This window comes from Lissotriton helveticus, chromosome 12, assembly GCF_964261635.1.
Source record: "Lissotriton helveticus chromosome 12, aLisHel1.1, whole genome shotgun sequence".
Classification (NCBI taxonomy): Eukaryota; Metazoa; Chordata; class Amphibia; order Caudata; family Salamandridae; genus Lissotriton; species Lissotriton helveticus.
Window position 1 is genome coordinate 823,091,386 of NC_136073.1, and position 16,318 is coordinate 823,107,703.

Sequence of the window (16,318 nt, forward strand, 5' to 3'; positions counted from 1 at the left end):
CACTTTCCTCAACCTACCCTCAAACCTTGCTTGGGCCCACACCTTCACGCACCGGACACCTACCTGAAAGGAGAAGGTGAAAAAGGACAGTGGATTTCTCCCTGGAAACGTTGAAAAACTAGAGGAAAATGACCCACGTATTCTCGGGTTTGGCAGATTATTCCCCTTCAGAGGACAAAACTCAATTTCCCTTATTTAGTGTAAGAATATCACCAGGGATCGGAGATTCAGCCCACAGCCCATATGTCTCTGTATGCCCACCACACCAAAATCCAACAACTGTGTAATCAGAGCCTTAGTTGAAAAAATTGAGCTGAGGTAAAGAAGGCAGTGTGGAGCCGACACAACATAACCTGGTGCTGGGGGTGGAGCCACCAGGCATATGATTCTTGTTCCTAAAGTGCATGGCACACTTAAGCCCAACTGCTTGATGTGGCTTTTGACACCTACAAGTGTTTTATTTATAATAAAAACAACAAGAAAAACTCAAGGACATTGGGAATGCCAACAAATAAACACAGAGTAAACTTTTTTTAATCAATTTAAACAGTAACAAAAAATGGTACATTTCTTTTTTATGTATATATAGTTATTTCTTTTCGTTTTTTGCTTTGTAAACAGTCTTGAAACTTTAAACAAAATCTCTAAGCAAGAACCACATCTTATGGTTGCTCCACTTGTGGAAAACCAAAACAGTCAGTCTACAAACTCTAACATGAACTGATCCTCACTTCCAATTCACATGAACCACAGCCCAATGGCAAATAAATACACTTAATAAATAGACCTAAATGCCTGCATGGAGGCATTGTTTAATAAAGGCTAGAGAAAGGGTCCTTGACAACAAAAGCACATGTGTGGAGGTGCTTAGTGATGGAAAGGCAGGTTTAGCTTAAAAATCATGAATATCTGAAAAAAATAAAGACCAGCACTTCAGAATCTATATCAAAAGGCTTGAGGGGGTCAATGATAAAACTCATTGTTGAAGAGAAAACTAGTGTAATGGCACATTTCAAATCACTGTGAACAGCCTACAGGGATATATGCAGAATTCCTCGAAGACCAGTACCTCTAGACGGTCATGAGGGATTGGGAAGAGTAAGAAAAAGCGACATTCTTTGCAAGTTTCAAATAAGATAAAGCTCAGCAAGCATGTGAAATGCTCTGTTGGGCCCTACCATTGACCTTATGGAGGTACTGGCATATTAGAATGCCTCCCTGTTTCTCACAAGTCCCTATTTACTCCAGGGGAATAAAATAGGAACCACATGCAACTAACATATGGCAACCAGACATTGCACCACACATCTAACATGGTGCACAAACCAAGAATTAACCAGGAAGCATTCTAATGCAGAGATGCAATGATGGCAGGGGTTTAACAAGAACCAAAGTCCTGAAATATTTCAGGGAAACCCATACACGTCAATGGGTAAATAGTGCAACAGTAAGCATTTAAAATGCTGGGTCTGCAAAATTCTATTCCGGTTCTTTAAACCTTGGTTTCCAGTCACCGCTCCAACGTGACCAGGACTTCACTCCGTAACCAAAATGTTCCCAAAGATTGGAGCAGCGATGGAGGTGCTTCTGAAAGGTTCACAATGTGGAAGAAGGACAATGATAGCCAAGATGTGCCCCCAAAAAAGCAGTATTATACACTAGGATTGGGATGGATTTCACAGCAGTATCAGAAATTAAAGGCAATTTGCTGAACATTTTGGGGTAAAAGAGGAGGCCACATTACCTCATATTAATGATACTCTGAATAAACCAATACGTCCAGCTAATTTAGACAGACAACTTGCATAAAAAAAGCTTGAGTTAGACAACATGTATGTGGTGTTTAAATCCTTTATGAAAGAAGAGGGCACAAATGGATTACAGTGTATGATGAGGCGTGAGGGTCAAGCTATATAAGGTTAACTTAACACGGTCACGTAACTAATTAAACTATTCAGTACAGAAATAAGGTTCGTCAGGGTACAAAGTTAGTACGTTTTTATAATTTATATCAGTGGGCAAGCCTGATCTAAATATTCCTTATTGCTGAGCAACAACGATGAAAAATAGTGTTTTGTGAGTCTGGGTCTGCACTTGGTGCAGACACCTGCACTTGGTCAAATGCCACAACTAAACCAGACTTGAGGAGTACAGAACAGGAACATAGCTAACAGGCCACATTTTGGAAGACTATCACTGGCAGAGTCCTTCCTTTGACTTCTGTTCATCAAGGATAATGTCACAACCCAGTCCCTTTGGTGAAAAGCAGCAGATCATCAATCCCCACAATGACCGCTTTATTGCAGACGCCCATGGGATGTCAGTCATGAAGTCAAACCGAACCAAGGACCGGATCTAGACAGGCTGATATGGAGATCTTCGTCCAGAAAGTCTGCCTCCTGTAAAGAAGATTAAAAGAAATAAACACCAAGGTCTTACAAGGCAAAATTAACTACCGACAGACTCTACATGCACACACGCACAACTATAGAAAGCATTCATCATCCGCATGCAGTGCTTCAGAGGGCATGGTCATCTCCTCATGCAGTGCCAGCACCTACACATGCAAGCAAAGACGCACGTTATCCTGGGCAAGCCCATGTGGGAAGTGATTACACAGTGAACATGCAGGGAATCTTTAGAAATCATAGTGCAGTGAGAGCCTGTCAGAAGATTGCAGAGCTGGAGGCTGCCATGTTTCTACACAGATCTGACCAATCATGGACAGTGTTCACCTGACAGGCAGTTACCAGGGCAGTGCTGTATCAGTAAATGCTCACTTGCATGGCTGCTTTATGTTCAGCATTAATCGTCTTCAATGAGAATGACGTCATCACCGCTTCCAGAGACAGAGGCCCCCTCTGGAGAGATACAGGAGGTCAAGAGCCTGTGACCACTCTCACTTCCAACAGATGAGTCTAGAATCAAGATGAATATCCTACTCACTAGAGTGTCAGCATCTGCGGTCTGGAAATTCAACCTAGTGTAATGATACTGAACAATTAGGCAGTATTGGCGGTCTAGACAAAGCTGCAAGTCATAACTAGGACGAGAGAGGAGTATTTGGACACCGGTCTACAGCCATGTCACTGGGCATGAAATACGCTTTGCTCTAAATTATACTGCAGTAAGGAATTTCGGCCATATTACAGACAGATGTCAAGATAGGGAGTATGTTTGAACTATTGCTTTGTTATGTTTCCAACACCCGACTGGTTTTATCTATTACAATGGGCACGATCTGAGCACAACTAACAATGAAACAAACAAGCATTTGCAATGCAATAGGTCTCGCATTATGAAAGTTTGAGCTATTGGTCTTGTAAATGACAATTTTTTTATTTATGTGTTGATTTTGAAAATAGCTAAATTATTAGCTTTGTCATTTTCAATGCCAATAGTTATAACTTTCGCACATGTGACGACTATAGCATTTGTAATGCAACTTGTTTTGTATTTACGTGACTTAGATGTATTGATATTACAAATAGCAACGGCTTTTAATTTTTTTAAATAATTAATACTTAAATAAAAGTGATTGTAATTTATATTGGCAATAGCTGAAACTTTTGTAAATAACGTTTGTGAAGATTATGTTCAGTGTATTTTATTGTGATGAAAATCCAAGAACAGAAGTGAAATAACATCTTTTTGTGACATTTGTAATAAAGCTTGAAACATTGAGAGAACATAATTGAACCAGTTGTTGTTGAATGGTTGCACAGATTGATGCTGTGGTGGTGGTGCTGCTGAGTTTGCTCTGAATCTGCACCCACAATCTGCACCCACAATCTGCACCCACAATCATTGGCATTGCCAATAAGTCTCGCTTTTGGGACCTTATAAGTATTTAGTTTTGCAGCACAATATGATGAGTGGCGTTGGGTGTGTGAGTGGCGTTGCGTCGATGAGTGGCGTTGCGTCGATGAGTGGCGTTGCGTCGATGAGTGGCGTTGCGTCGATGAGTGGCGTTGCGTCGATGAGTGGCGTTGCGTCGATGAGTGGGGTTGCGTCGATGAGTGGGGTTGCGTCGATGAGTGGGGTTGCGTCGATGAGTGGGGTTGCGTCGATGAGTGGGGTTGCGTCGATGAGTGGGGTTGCGTCGATGAGTGGGGTTGCGTCGATGAGTGGGGTTGCGTCGATGAGTGGGGTTGCGTCGATGAGTGGGGTTGCGTCGATGAGTGGGGTTGCGTCGATGAGTGGGGTTGCGTCGATGAGTGGGGTTGCGTCGATGAGTGGGGTTGCGTCGATGAGTGGGGTTGCGTCGATGAGTGGGGTTGCGTCGATGAGTGGGGTTGCGTCGATGAGTGGGGTTGCGTCGATGAGTGGGGTTGCGTCGATGAGTGGGGTTGCGTCGATGAGTGGGGTTGCGTCGATGAGTGGGGTTGCGTCGATGAGTGGGGTTGCGTCGATGAGTGGGGTTGCGTCGATGAGTGGGGTTGCGTCGATGAGTGGGGTTGCGTCGATGAGTGGGGTTGCGTCGATGAGTGGGGTTGCGTCGATGAGTGGGGTTGCGTCGATGAGTGGGGTTGCGTCGATGAGTGGGGTTGCGTCGATGAGTGGGGTTGCGTCGATGAGTGGGGTTGCGTCGATGAGTGGGGTTGCGTCGATGAGTGGGGTTGCGTCGATGAGTGGGGTTGCGTCGATGAGTGGGGTTGCGTCGATGAGTGGGGTTGCGTCGATGAGTGGGGTTGCGTCGATGAGTGGGGTTGCGTCGATGAGTGGGGTTGCGTCGATGAGTGGGGTTGCGTCGATGAGTGGGGTTGCGTCGATGAGTGGGGTTGCGTCGATGAGTGGGGTTGCGTCGATGAGTGGGGTTGCGTCGATGAGTGGGGTTGCGTCGATGAGTGGGGTTGCGTCGATGAGTGGGGTTGCGTCGATGAGTGGGGTTGCGTCGATGAGTGGGGTTGCGTCGATGAGTGGGGTTGCGTCGATGAGTGGGGTTGCGTCGATGAGTGGGGTTGCGTCGATGAGTGGGGTTGCGTCGATGAGTGGGGTTGCGTCGATGAGTGGGGTTGCGTCGATGAGTGGGGTTGCGTCGATGAGTGGGGTTGCGTCGATGAGTGGGGTTGCGTCGATGAGTGGGGTTGCGTCGATGAGTGGGGTTGCGTCGATGAGTGGGGTTGCGTCGATGAGTGGGGTTGCGTCGATGAGTGGGGTTGCGTCGATGAGTGGGGTTGCGTCGATGAGTGGGGTTGCGTCGATGAGTGGGGTTGCGTCGATGAGTGGGGTTGCGTCGATGAGTGGGGTTGCGTCGATGAGTGGGGTTGCGTCGATGAGTGGGGTTGCGTCGATGAGTGGGGTTGCGTCGATGAGTGGGGTTGCGTCGATGAGTGGGGTTGCGTCGATGAGTGGGGTTGCGTCGATGAGTGGGGTTGCGTCGATGAGTGGGGTTGCGTCGATGAGTGGGGTTGCGTCGATGAGTGGGGTTGCGTCGATGAGTGGGGTTGCGTCGATGAGTGGGGTTGCGTCGATGAGTGGGGTTGCGTCGATGAGTGGGGTTGCGTCGATGAGTGGGGTTGCGTCGATGAGTGGGGTTGCGTCGATGAGTGGGGTTGCGTCGATGAGTGGGGTTGCGTCGATGAGTGGGGTTGCGTCGATGAGTGGGGTTGCGTCGATGAGTGGGGTTGCGTCGATGAGTGGGGTTGCGTCGATGAGTGGGGTTGCGTCGATGAGTGGGGTTGCGTCGATGAGTGGGGTTGCGTCGATGAGTGGGGTTGCGTCGATGAGTGGGGTTGCGTCGATGAGTGGGGTTGCGTCGATGAGTGGGGTTGCGTCGATGAGTGGGGTTGCGTCGATGAGTGGGGTTGCGTCGATGAGTGGGGTTGCGTCGATGAGTGGGGTTGCGTCGATGAGTGGGGTTGCGTCGATGAGTGGGGTTGCGTCGATGAGTGGGGTTGCGTCGATGAGTGGGGTTGCGTCGATGAGTGGGGTTGCGTCGATGAGTGGGGTTGCGTCGATGAGTGGGGTTGCGTCGATGAGTGGGGTTGCGTCGATGAGTGGGGTTGCGTCGATGAGTGGGGTTGCGTCGATGAGTGGGGTTGCGTCGATGAGTGGGGTTGCGTCGATGAGTGGGGTTGCGTCGATGAGTGGGGTTGCGTCGATGAGTGGGGTTGCGTCGATGAGTGGGGTTGCGTCGATGAGTGGGGTTGCGTCGATGAGTGGGGTTGCGTCGATGAGTGGGGTTGCGTCGATGAGTGGGGTTGGGTCGATGAGTGGGGTTGGGTCGATGAGTGGGGTTGGGTCGATGAGTGGGGTTGCGTCGATGAGTGGGGTTGCGTCGATGAGTGGGGTTGCGTCGATGAGTGGGGTTGCGTCGATGAGTGGGGTTGCGTCGATGAGTGGGGTTGCGTCGATGAGTGGGGTTGCGTCGATGAGTGGGGTTGCGTCGATGAGTGGGGTTGCGTCGATGAGTGGGGTTGCGTCGATGAGTGGGGTTGCGTCGATGAGTGGGGTTGCGTCGATGAGTGGGGTTGCGTCGATGAGTGGGGTTGCGTCGATGAGTGGGGTTGCGTCGATGAGTGGGGTTGCGTCGATGAGTGGGGTTGCGTCGATGAGTGGGGTTGCGTCGATGAGTGGGGTTGCGTCGATGAGTGGGGTTGCGTCGATGAGTGGGGTTGCGTCGATGAGTGGGGTTGCGTCGATGAGTGGGGTTGCGTCGATGAGTGGGGTTGCGTCGATGAGTGGGGTTGCGTCGATGAGTGGGGTTGCGTCGATGAGTGGGGTTGCGTCGATGAGTGGGGTTGCGTCGATGAGTGGGGTTGCGTCGATGAGTGGGGTTGCGTCGATGAGTGGGGTTGCGTCGATGAGTGGGGTTGCGTCGATGAGTGGGGTTGCGTCGATGAGTGGGGTTGCGTCGATGAGTGGGGTTGCGTCGATGAGTGGGGTTGCGTCGATGAGTGGGGTTGCGTCGATGAGTGGGGTTGCGTCGATGAGTGGGGTTGCGTCGATGAGTGGGGTTGCGTCGATGAGTGGGGTTGCGTCGATGAGTGGGGTTGCGTCGATGAGTGGGGTTGCGTCGATGAGTGGGGTTGCGTCGATGAGTGGGGTTGCGTCGATGAGTGGGGTTGCGTCGATGAGTGGGGTTGCGTCGATGAGTGGGGTTGCGTCGATGAGTGGGGTTGCGTCGATGAGTGGGGTTGCGTCGATGAGTGGGGTTGCGTCGATGAGTGGGGTTGCGTGGGTGAGTGGGGTTGCGTGGGTGAGTGGGGTTGCGTGGGTGAGTGGGGTTGCGTGGGTGAGTGGGGTTGCGTGGGTGAGTGGGGTTGCGTGGGTGAGTGGGGTTGCGTGGGTGAGTGGGGTTGCGTGGGTGAGTGGGGTTGCGTGGGTGAGTGGGGTTGCGTGGGTGAGTGGGGTTGCGTGGGTGAGTGGGGTTGCGTGGGTGAGTGGGGTTGCGTGTGTGAGTGGCGTTGCGTGTGTGAGTGGCGTTGCGTGTGTGAGTGGCGTTGCGTGTGTGAGTGGCGTTGCTGTATGTGAGTGGCGTTGCTGTATGTGAATTGCTGGTTGGGGGAGTGGGGGGGTGGGCGGGGGAGCAGCAGGCAGATGCGAGTGGAGCGCACGCTGGAGAGGGAGGGGGTGGGAGGACTAGGCAGCGGGAGAGAGGGAGAAAGGAGCGCGAGGGAGGCGTTTTTAGATACATGAAGCCAAAATTACAAGTGAGCATGTTACAAAAGCAAACGTTACGTTACATGAGACAATAGTGACAGTTGTGCAAGTATCAAGAGCAACAAAATACAAGAGGTAGCAAACTATATGCAATAGCATATCTGAGGGAACACGGCCTGGGGGAAGCTGGCTGGGGAGGGGGAGGAGAAATGAAAGGAAGGCTGTGTTTGTGGGGAGAGAGAGGGGAGGTGCTGGTGTGGGAGGGGGGAGGTGCTGGTGTGGGAGGAGTGCTGCTACGGCAAGGCTGTGTTTGTGGGGAGAGAGAGGGGAGGTGCTGGTGTGGGAGGGGGGAGTTGCTGGTGTGGGAGGAGTGCTGCTAGGGGAGGAGAAGCCCTGGCCGTGAATGCTCGTGCATGTTCACGTGAACTGCAAGAAAACGCCGGGCTGAAACCCCTTAGTTTGAAGAGGATTTTGCCGACATGAATTCGATCCTATCCATTCCTGCGGAATGGGACAGGCTCGACCTAAAAAGCTCTCTATGCCATTAGTCTCGTAGGGTATCCCCATTCTCAGTATGAAAGGGTTACTTGACAATCAGTTTTAGCACTGACATTTTCACAGATTCATGATCTGGACTCAAACCCCATGGTCAGGCAAGGTATTTGCAAACAGCATTAGAACAGTGTTTTATCCATGCACTGCACCACATTGTAGTGCTATAACTAATACATTCATTCATCTAGCGTCTTAGCCCATACTGAACTCCATTCTCACCCGCTAGGATTTCCCAAGCCTTTAAGGTTTATGAGGCAAACCTCTTAAAAAGTAGCAATAAGGGCCACATCTGAATAAAAGATGCTAATGTTGAAGAACTAGGATAGCAGATAAGACACCATTCAGTCTCAGGCACCTAAATGGCTTGGACGCTAAAGTCATAGCACCACTGTATGATCCAAGATTCTGTGGCTTTCAATAAACAACCCATACATGCCAAAGTTCTCAATTGTCAGCCTGCTTCCTGAGCAGTTGAAGTCTGGCTTGTTGAGCATACCAAAGAAATGAACACCAGATCTTAAGAGTCCCATTCACCAATCATGACCTACTCATCAACATGGAAAAGACTGTGCAAGGACTTACACCCTCATGATCCCAAACCACATGAAAGCTTGCCCTACTTGAGCATCAACGTTAGCATCCGAATCAAGACAATAAGTCTTGTAAATGTGTGAACCAATCTCCAAGTTGCAGCTTTGCAAATCTCGGCAAGTGGGATGTTTCCAAGTAATGCAGCAGTAGCTGTCTTGCCCCTGGTGGAATACTCTCCAGGTCTACTGGGCAAGGTTTTTTTTAGCCTTCTGATAACTAAGGATTATGAAGGAGAGAATCCATCTAGACTGGGATTGTTTAGAAGTGGCAAATCTAGTCCATAACAGAGCAGTTTACAAATAGTTTTCTTACTTTCTAAAATACTTTGTTCTATCATGATAGAACTTCGAAGCCCTCCTAACATCAACAGTATGGAGAGTTCTCTCTAAAGGAGAAGGACTGAGAAAAAACATAGGTAATATAATACATGGAAATCTGTGACTACTTGGGAAGGGATTAAGTAGAGCTCCTCATCTCGATCCTGTTGCTATGGAAAACAGTGTATGAACCTAGGACCTATTGCAAAAAACACAGTTGATGGACAGAATGTAGAACAATGTCATACATTCACCCCAGTACAGAGATCTGGGCCTAAATCCATCGTTTTTTTGCACTCCACACCACCCTGGGTTAGACACTGGTTATATGCAAATCAGCTCTGATACTGTGCCTCATGGGAACAGTCCAGTCCGAACTACCAAGCCATGTCTTTCCCAGACCGGAATCAAGCATCCAAGGACCGGTTTCTGGCTATCCACCTTCATCAGCCTGGATAGCTTGACTCCAGTGGTGTGGAGAGCCTGGGAATTACGTCTGAGCATACCCAGCCCACTCGGGGTGAAAATTGCAAAAAACACAGATGGACTGAATGTAGAACAATGTCATACATTCACCCCAGTACAGAGATCTGGGCCTAAATCCATCATTTTTTTGCACTCCACACCACCCTGGGTTAGACACAGGCTATATGCAAATCAGCTCTGACCCTGTGAACCTAGGACCTATGACTGCTACAGAAAAGGAAACTTTCCACAATAAGTGTTGGAGAGAAGCCTTAAGAATGGGTTTAAAGGGAGGACCCACAAGGCGCAAAAGGAGAATATTCAACTCCCATGGAGAACATATCCTGAGAGGAAGATATAACATTTTTATGCCTTCTAAGAAATCCAGAACTACAGGCATTCTGAAAAAAGACATTTTTGAAGGGCAAGCTATGACTGCTGTGAAATGAACAACCATAGAGGAGTAGTGCAATTTCGCTCTAGCCAGATAGAGTGTGGAAGAATAGCCTCTTCCTGACGAGTACAAGGATTGAAATTGTTCTGAAAAAACCAGATGCAGAATCTCTTCAACTTGAAAAAAACAAGACATTCTAGCGTATGATCTTTTGGCTTCTCCCAGCACATCCAAGCATTCCTGAGGGAGGTTAAGGTGACCATATTGTACGAGTCAGCAGTCATGTAGCCATGTTCAATAAGTGAAGGTTAGGATGTTGAATCTGGTCTTCGAACTCCTGAAGATACAGTGGGCACAGCAACTTCCTTGGGGACACTCAGAGATGAAGGAGATCCGTGAACCACCACTGTCTGGGACATTCAAGAGCAATGAGAATCATTCTGGCCTTTGAGTGTGACAGCTTGAGGATTACTGTTGGCAGAAGAGCGAATCAGTGGAAAAGCGTAAAAAAATCTGCCTGGCCAGTCAATCCATAAGGCATTCCGCAGTGTGCCTGGTTGGTAGAACCTAAAGGGAAAACACAGGCATTTCTAGTTTTCTGCGTCTGCGAAAAGATCTACTTGGGGGAAAACCCCATTGGAAAAGAAGTTGTGAAGAATGGAGTGGTTTAGTACTTATTCGTGATTTTCTTGAATGATCCTGTTGCAAGTGTCCGGTATATGGACTGATGTAATTGTGAGATTCCTTTAAAATCAATTCTTCTTCCAACAGACAACACAATGATTATCTGTAATAAAAACAAGCAGCCTCCAAGCCCCTATTGCTCTCTTGGGAAATTAGTCTGGAACTGGCGCCTTCTGAGGAACATTTACCTCAAAAGTAGTAAGTCTTTATGTCCTGCTAAACTGGCTTATGAGCTAGACCGATCGGTACTTGACAACGAGGTAATTTAAAATGCCTACTATTTGCAGGCTGTCAGGACAGACTTCCTCGCCACGGAAAACATACAAAAAGTCAATATTTCACCCCCAAAGTCCAAGCACATAGACCAAAGGAATTGGCAATTTGAAAAACTGGTGGAGTACGTTTTTCTACACTTTTCAAAAGACCTAGTTCTAAAGATGTAATCCAAGTTCCAAAAGTGAAGAGACAATCTTGATTGTGCTAGACTTGCCACATCAGTAGTGGTGTTCAGATCTTCTGTTATCTATCCGTTGACACAAGAGGCTTACACACGTTGTGAGAAGTTGGCGTAATATATGATGCTCACTAGTTCTAGTGATCACCTAGTATCAGTCGAAACAACCCTTATGGTGATTGGTTTAAGTCAACCTTATAGACCAGCTATCCTAATGGTAGCATGGACAAAGCAGTCTTAGGCTAAACTCTTTTGGCATGTGAAGCCAGCTGTTTTACCACAATATAACCCCTTGAATACCAGATGAAAGGACACCACACAGGTTATGAAAATAAACAGTATATTTATTAATAACAACACCTCTGAACTCTTTATGGAGGTCAGAGGGCTAAGCACATGACAATCTCTTACGAAAAATACGACAAGTTGCACAAAATTACAATGGTACCCTAGGGGCACGACAAACCATATACTAAGTAAGTGGAATGTGAAAGTCGATAAGAGGAATGGAGCTGTGCAGAGGCTGTAGGATCGATGGGACCACGCTACACTAACTCTAGGTAAGTAATAGGAGGCCCACGGAACGCGTGTGCAGAGTGTGAACTCACACGCGAGATGCGTAACAACGTCTATGGACAGTACAGTTCAAGTTAAAAGGTGAGTACGGACAATCCTGACTAGTTATGACAAAAACGACTGTGGAACTGGACACTAGGACAGTTAGACTATCCTTGAGCACCGAAATGCTCTTGTTACCTCACCCACGGGCGCATAAGTGCCAAAGTGTTTCGGGTTCGCGCGTTGAAGTCAATGGAGCCCGAAAGAAAAGATGCTGCAGGCGACCAGGAGGAAGATGTCCGGTGCGATCCAAGGGTGGATCGGTGAAGAAGAGGACCTGAAAGCAGAGGGGACAGTGTTCAAAGTCACTAGCCAGTGACCGGTGTGGAACCAGGAGGGAACCAGATGCTGTCGTCGCGATCAGGTGAAGAGTGGACGCTTGACTCTGCAGCCACGTGGACCAGGAGGTGTCTTCGACGACCAGAATGTTGGCACGAGCTGTCCCACACAGGCTCTCTCTGTCGGCAGTGTCGGATCCAGAATTGGAGTCAACAGGCCTTGGCAAAGGCAACCCACGCGGTGAGTGGAAAAGACGTCTGGTGCGGACTAGGAGAGTCCGGGGTGCCCTCTTTTGGAAGGGAGCCAGGGCCAGTCTGGAGCAACCAGACCAGCAGCAAAGATTCAAAGGTTCGTCGTCTAGGAGGCCACTAGCCAGCCGGCAAGTGACCAGACAACGCGTCGAGCAGCAGACAAGCAGAAGGGCCCCACGCAGATCTCGTGGAGGCTGGAGGGCTGATCTTCGGTGCAGGAGCTGCTCGGGGCTGGGGCTTCTCAGTCCCCAAAGCACTTGGTCGAGTTCACCTCGGGAGTCGTGCTGGAAGCGAAGTGCAGTTTCTTTCAAGATGGCCGGTCCCACGTGTCTCGTCGCACCCACGGATCTCAGCTGTGCTGCAGATGTAGGTTGAGGTCGGAGAGGTCTGGGAATCCGGGTCTCGTCGGGCTGTGAAGTCTGGATCCTGGAAGTAAGACGACAAAGGGAAGCCGCTGGACGCTTGATGGTGCCTGCAGTTGCAGGGTGGACACTCCTTGCCCACAAGGGAGATTTCTTCAGTCTTCTGTGGAGCAGAACGTCGAAGTCCAGAGTTTCTTCTTGTAGAATTGTTCAGGATAATCTAACTTGGAATGGGACCAGCTCCTACCTTTATCCTGCTAAAGGGGGCTGCACTACTGACTAGGTCCCTCCCCTGGGTGGGCCCAGGAAGGGGGGTGGTTACACCCCCTATCCTTTGTCCGGTTTCCCGCCAGAGCTGGGGCTGGAGTGCCCCAGCAACTGGTTTGAACCTGTGTATGCACAGGGCACCTTGTGTGCCCCAGGCATGTCTCATTCCTTTCAGGCCTATCCGACCCAATACACAAAATCCTGTCTGGGGTGGTGCTAGCACCTCCCAAGGCAGGAAACCCTTTGTCCAAGCCGCCCTCGCTGGAAGGACTCCCAGCAGCAGGAGGTCAGACTTGTGTCTGTGGTGGCAGCATCCATTTTGTGATGCCAAGGCTCGAGTTAACTTTAACCGGGGTTCACAGTTACATACATGTCGTGTCCCTCTAGAAGGGTGGAATGCTACCCCAGTCGCCAGAATTGGCGAGGGAGTAGTATTCCAAATCGTATGACACCTTACTCGACATGTTTTGATAATGTTATACCAGAGTTAGCATTTAACCGCGAGGTTGATAATGCACTTCAGAGTATATGGTATAGCGTTATCATGGAACAGCTATTAGGACTTGGTTCCGCAAGCTGCAAACGGGCTCAGCTAATGCCAGAGCACCATCTCACATAATTCCAAGCACTCTGCCTTCAGGATTGATAAGGCCTGCCATAGGAGTGACTGATAGGAGGATATGTGTCCATTTCAAGGTTAGATATAGGTATACTATATCTACAGCAAAGGGTGATTACACCACCTTGCCCCAGCTGTCGTGCAGCCAGTTGTGTCCGTTTTAGATGGCCAGCCAGGGGTGGCACAATACATGCTTCAGCCCCTGGTAGGCCCTGGGTACACCTATGCCCTGGATACCTAAGGTATACTGTACAGGGACTGATAAGATGGCCCAGTACCAATTGGTAAATGCACCTAAAGTACATGGTTGTCAATTTAGAGAGAGAACAGCTAGGCTGTGGGTCTGATTAGCAGGCCCACAGCCAGGGAAAGTCGTAAACTAGTGAAGCAAAAAGCAAAAATCTGGGGTGACCATAGGATTGCAGACCCCACTCTCCTACATAACCCCCCCCCCCCCCCAAAACGTAGGGACATTAAACTAACCTTGACCAGGTGAGTCTTCCTGTTCTAAGTGGAAATACCTGGAGAGACCATCTGCATTGCCATGGTCAGTCCCTGGTCTGTGCTCCACTGTAAAGTCCATCCCCTGTAGGGAAATGGACCACCTAAGAAGTTTGGGGTTTTCACCCTTCATCTGATTTAGCCATAAGAGGGGCTTATGGTCGGTCTGAATCTTGAAGTGAGTTCCAAACAAGTATGGCCTCAACATCTTCAGGGCCCAAACCACAGCAAAGGCCTCCCTCTCAATAGCTGACCAACGTTTCTCTCTAGGGGTCAGCCTTCTGCTTATAAAAGCAATGGGCTGGTCATGACCATCAATATTCAGTTGAGAAAGAACAGCTCCCACACCCGACTCAGATGCATCTGTTTGGACAATGAAGGTTTTGGAGTAGTCAGGACTCTTGAGAATAGGTGCAGTACACATGGCCTGCTTTAGGTCATCAAATGCCTTTTGACAGCTAACTGTCCACTGAACTTTCTTTGGCATTTTCTTGCTTGTCAAGTCATTAAGTGGTGTCACAATGGACCCATAATTTTTGACAAACTTCCTATAGTAACCAGACAGGCCCAAGAAAGCTCCGACCTGTGTCTGGGTGGTTGGAGGAGCCCAGTCCTTTATGGCCTGTATCTTGCTCTCAATGGTTGAACCTGGCCTCCACCCACAAGGTGGCCCAGGTACACAACCTGACTCTGCCCTATCTGGCACTTAGTAGCCTTGATGGTGAGGCCTGCCTTCTGCAGGGCCACCAAAACTTTCCTCAGGTGGATCAGGTGATCATCCCAGGTGGAGCTAAAGACAGCAATATCATCTAGATATGCTGCACAGAAGTCATCCAACCCAGTGAGAACTTGGTTCACCAACCTTTGAAAAGTGGCAGGTGCATTTTTCAAACCAAAGGGCATCACCACAAATTGGTAATGACCTCCTGGGGTAGAAAATGCTGTTTTAGCCTTGGCATCCTCAGCTAACCTGATCTGCCAATAACCAGCTGTTAGGTCAAATGTACTTAAGAAAGTTGCAGAAGCCAACTTGTCTATCAGTTCATCTGCCCTAGGTATTGGATGGGCATCTGTCTTAGCGACAGCATTGAGACCCCTGTAGTCTACACAAAACCTCATCTCTCTCTTACCATCCTGGGTGTGAGGTTTAGGCACTAGCACTACAGGACTAGCCCAAGGGCTCTCTGAGGGTTCAATGACTCCCAATTCCAACATCTTTTGGACTTCCTTCTTTATGCAGTCCCTGACGTGGTCAGGTTGCCTGTAGATTTTACTCTTGACAGGCAGACTGTCACCAGTGTCCACCTCATGGGTGCACCAGTTTGTCTGACTGGGGGTCAGTGAGAACATTTGCTTGAAGGATTGAAGAACCTGTTTACAATCCTCTTGTTGATGTTCAGAGAGGCTGTCAGAAAAGACTACACCATCTACTGACCCATCATCAGGGTTCTGAGTGAGCAGGTCTGTGAGAGGGTCACTCTCTTCCTCCTGCCCCTCATCTGTGGCCATTAGCAAGCCCATGTCCTCCCTGTTGACAAATGCCTTGAGCCTGTTTACATGAAGCACCCTGTGGGGGCTCCTGGGAGTTCCCATGTCCACCAAGTAGGTGACTTCTCCTTTTTGCTCAATGATGGTATGGGGTCCAGACCATTTGTCTTGGAGAGCTGCTGGGGCCACTGGCTCCAACACCCACACCTTCTGTCCTGCATGATACACAGTTAGGACAGCCTTTTGGTCATGCCAAGCTTTTTGAAGTTCTTGGCTGGCCTCAAGGTTTTTAGATGCCTTCTCCATGTACTCTGCCATCCTGGAGCGGAGACCAAGTACATAGTCCACTATGTCAAGCTTAGGCTTTTTGAGAGGTAACTCCCATCCTTCCTTCACCAGACATAGGGGTCCTCTTACAGGATGCCCAAACAGAAGCTCAATCAGAAGCTCAAAAGGGCTGTAACCAACCACCTTCTGTGGGACCTCTCTGTAAGCAAACAGGAGGCAGGGTAAAAGGAGGTCCAATCTTCGCCTAAGCTTTTCAAGTAACCCTTTTATCATCCCTTTGAGGGTCTTGTTGAATCTCTCAACAAGCCCATTGCATTGTGGGTGATAGGGTGTGGTAAATTTGTAATTTACTCCACACTCCTTCCACATAGCAGTCAAGTATCCTGACATGAAGTTAGCACCTCTGTCAGAAACGACCTCCTTAGGAAACCCCACTCTGGAGAAAACTCCAAGTAGGGCCCTGGCCACAACAGGAGCTGTAGTGGTCCTAAGGGGAATAGCTTCTGGATACCTGGTGGCATGATCCACTACCACCAGTATAAATCTGTGCCCAGATGCTGTTGGGGGGTCCATTGGTCCA

The 16,318-nt window shown here is 49.1% G+C and overlaps 1 protein-coding gene across 3 annotated transcripts in view; it reads right to left on the minus strand.

The window, feature by feature from the left end:
- Nucleotides 1–516: 516 nt before the first annotated feature.
- The window catches only part of TDRKH (tudor and KH domain containing), a 726,700-nt gene continuing 710,898 nt past the window's right edge, over nt 517–16,318 (minus strand). For all 3 annotated transcript variants that reach the window (XM_078671293.1, XM_078671292.1, XM_078671294.1), the window contains exons 14-15: nt 2,781–2,918; nt 517–2,399 (exon numbers count right to left, since the gene is read on the minus strand). In XM_078671293.1, coding sequence (XP_078527419.1) covers nt 2,806–2,918 — 113 coding nt within the window. In that variant the 3' untranslated portion in view covers nt 517–2,399; nt 2,781–2,805. The remainder of the gene's footprint in view (nt 2,400–2,780; nt 2,919–16,318) is intronic.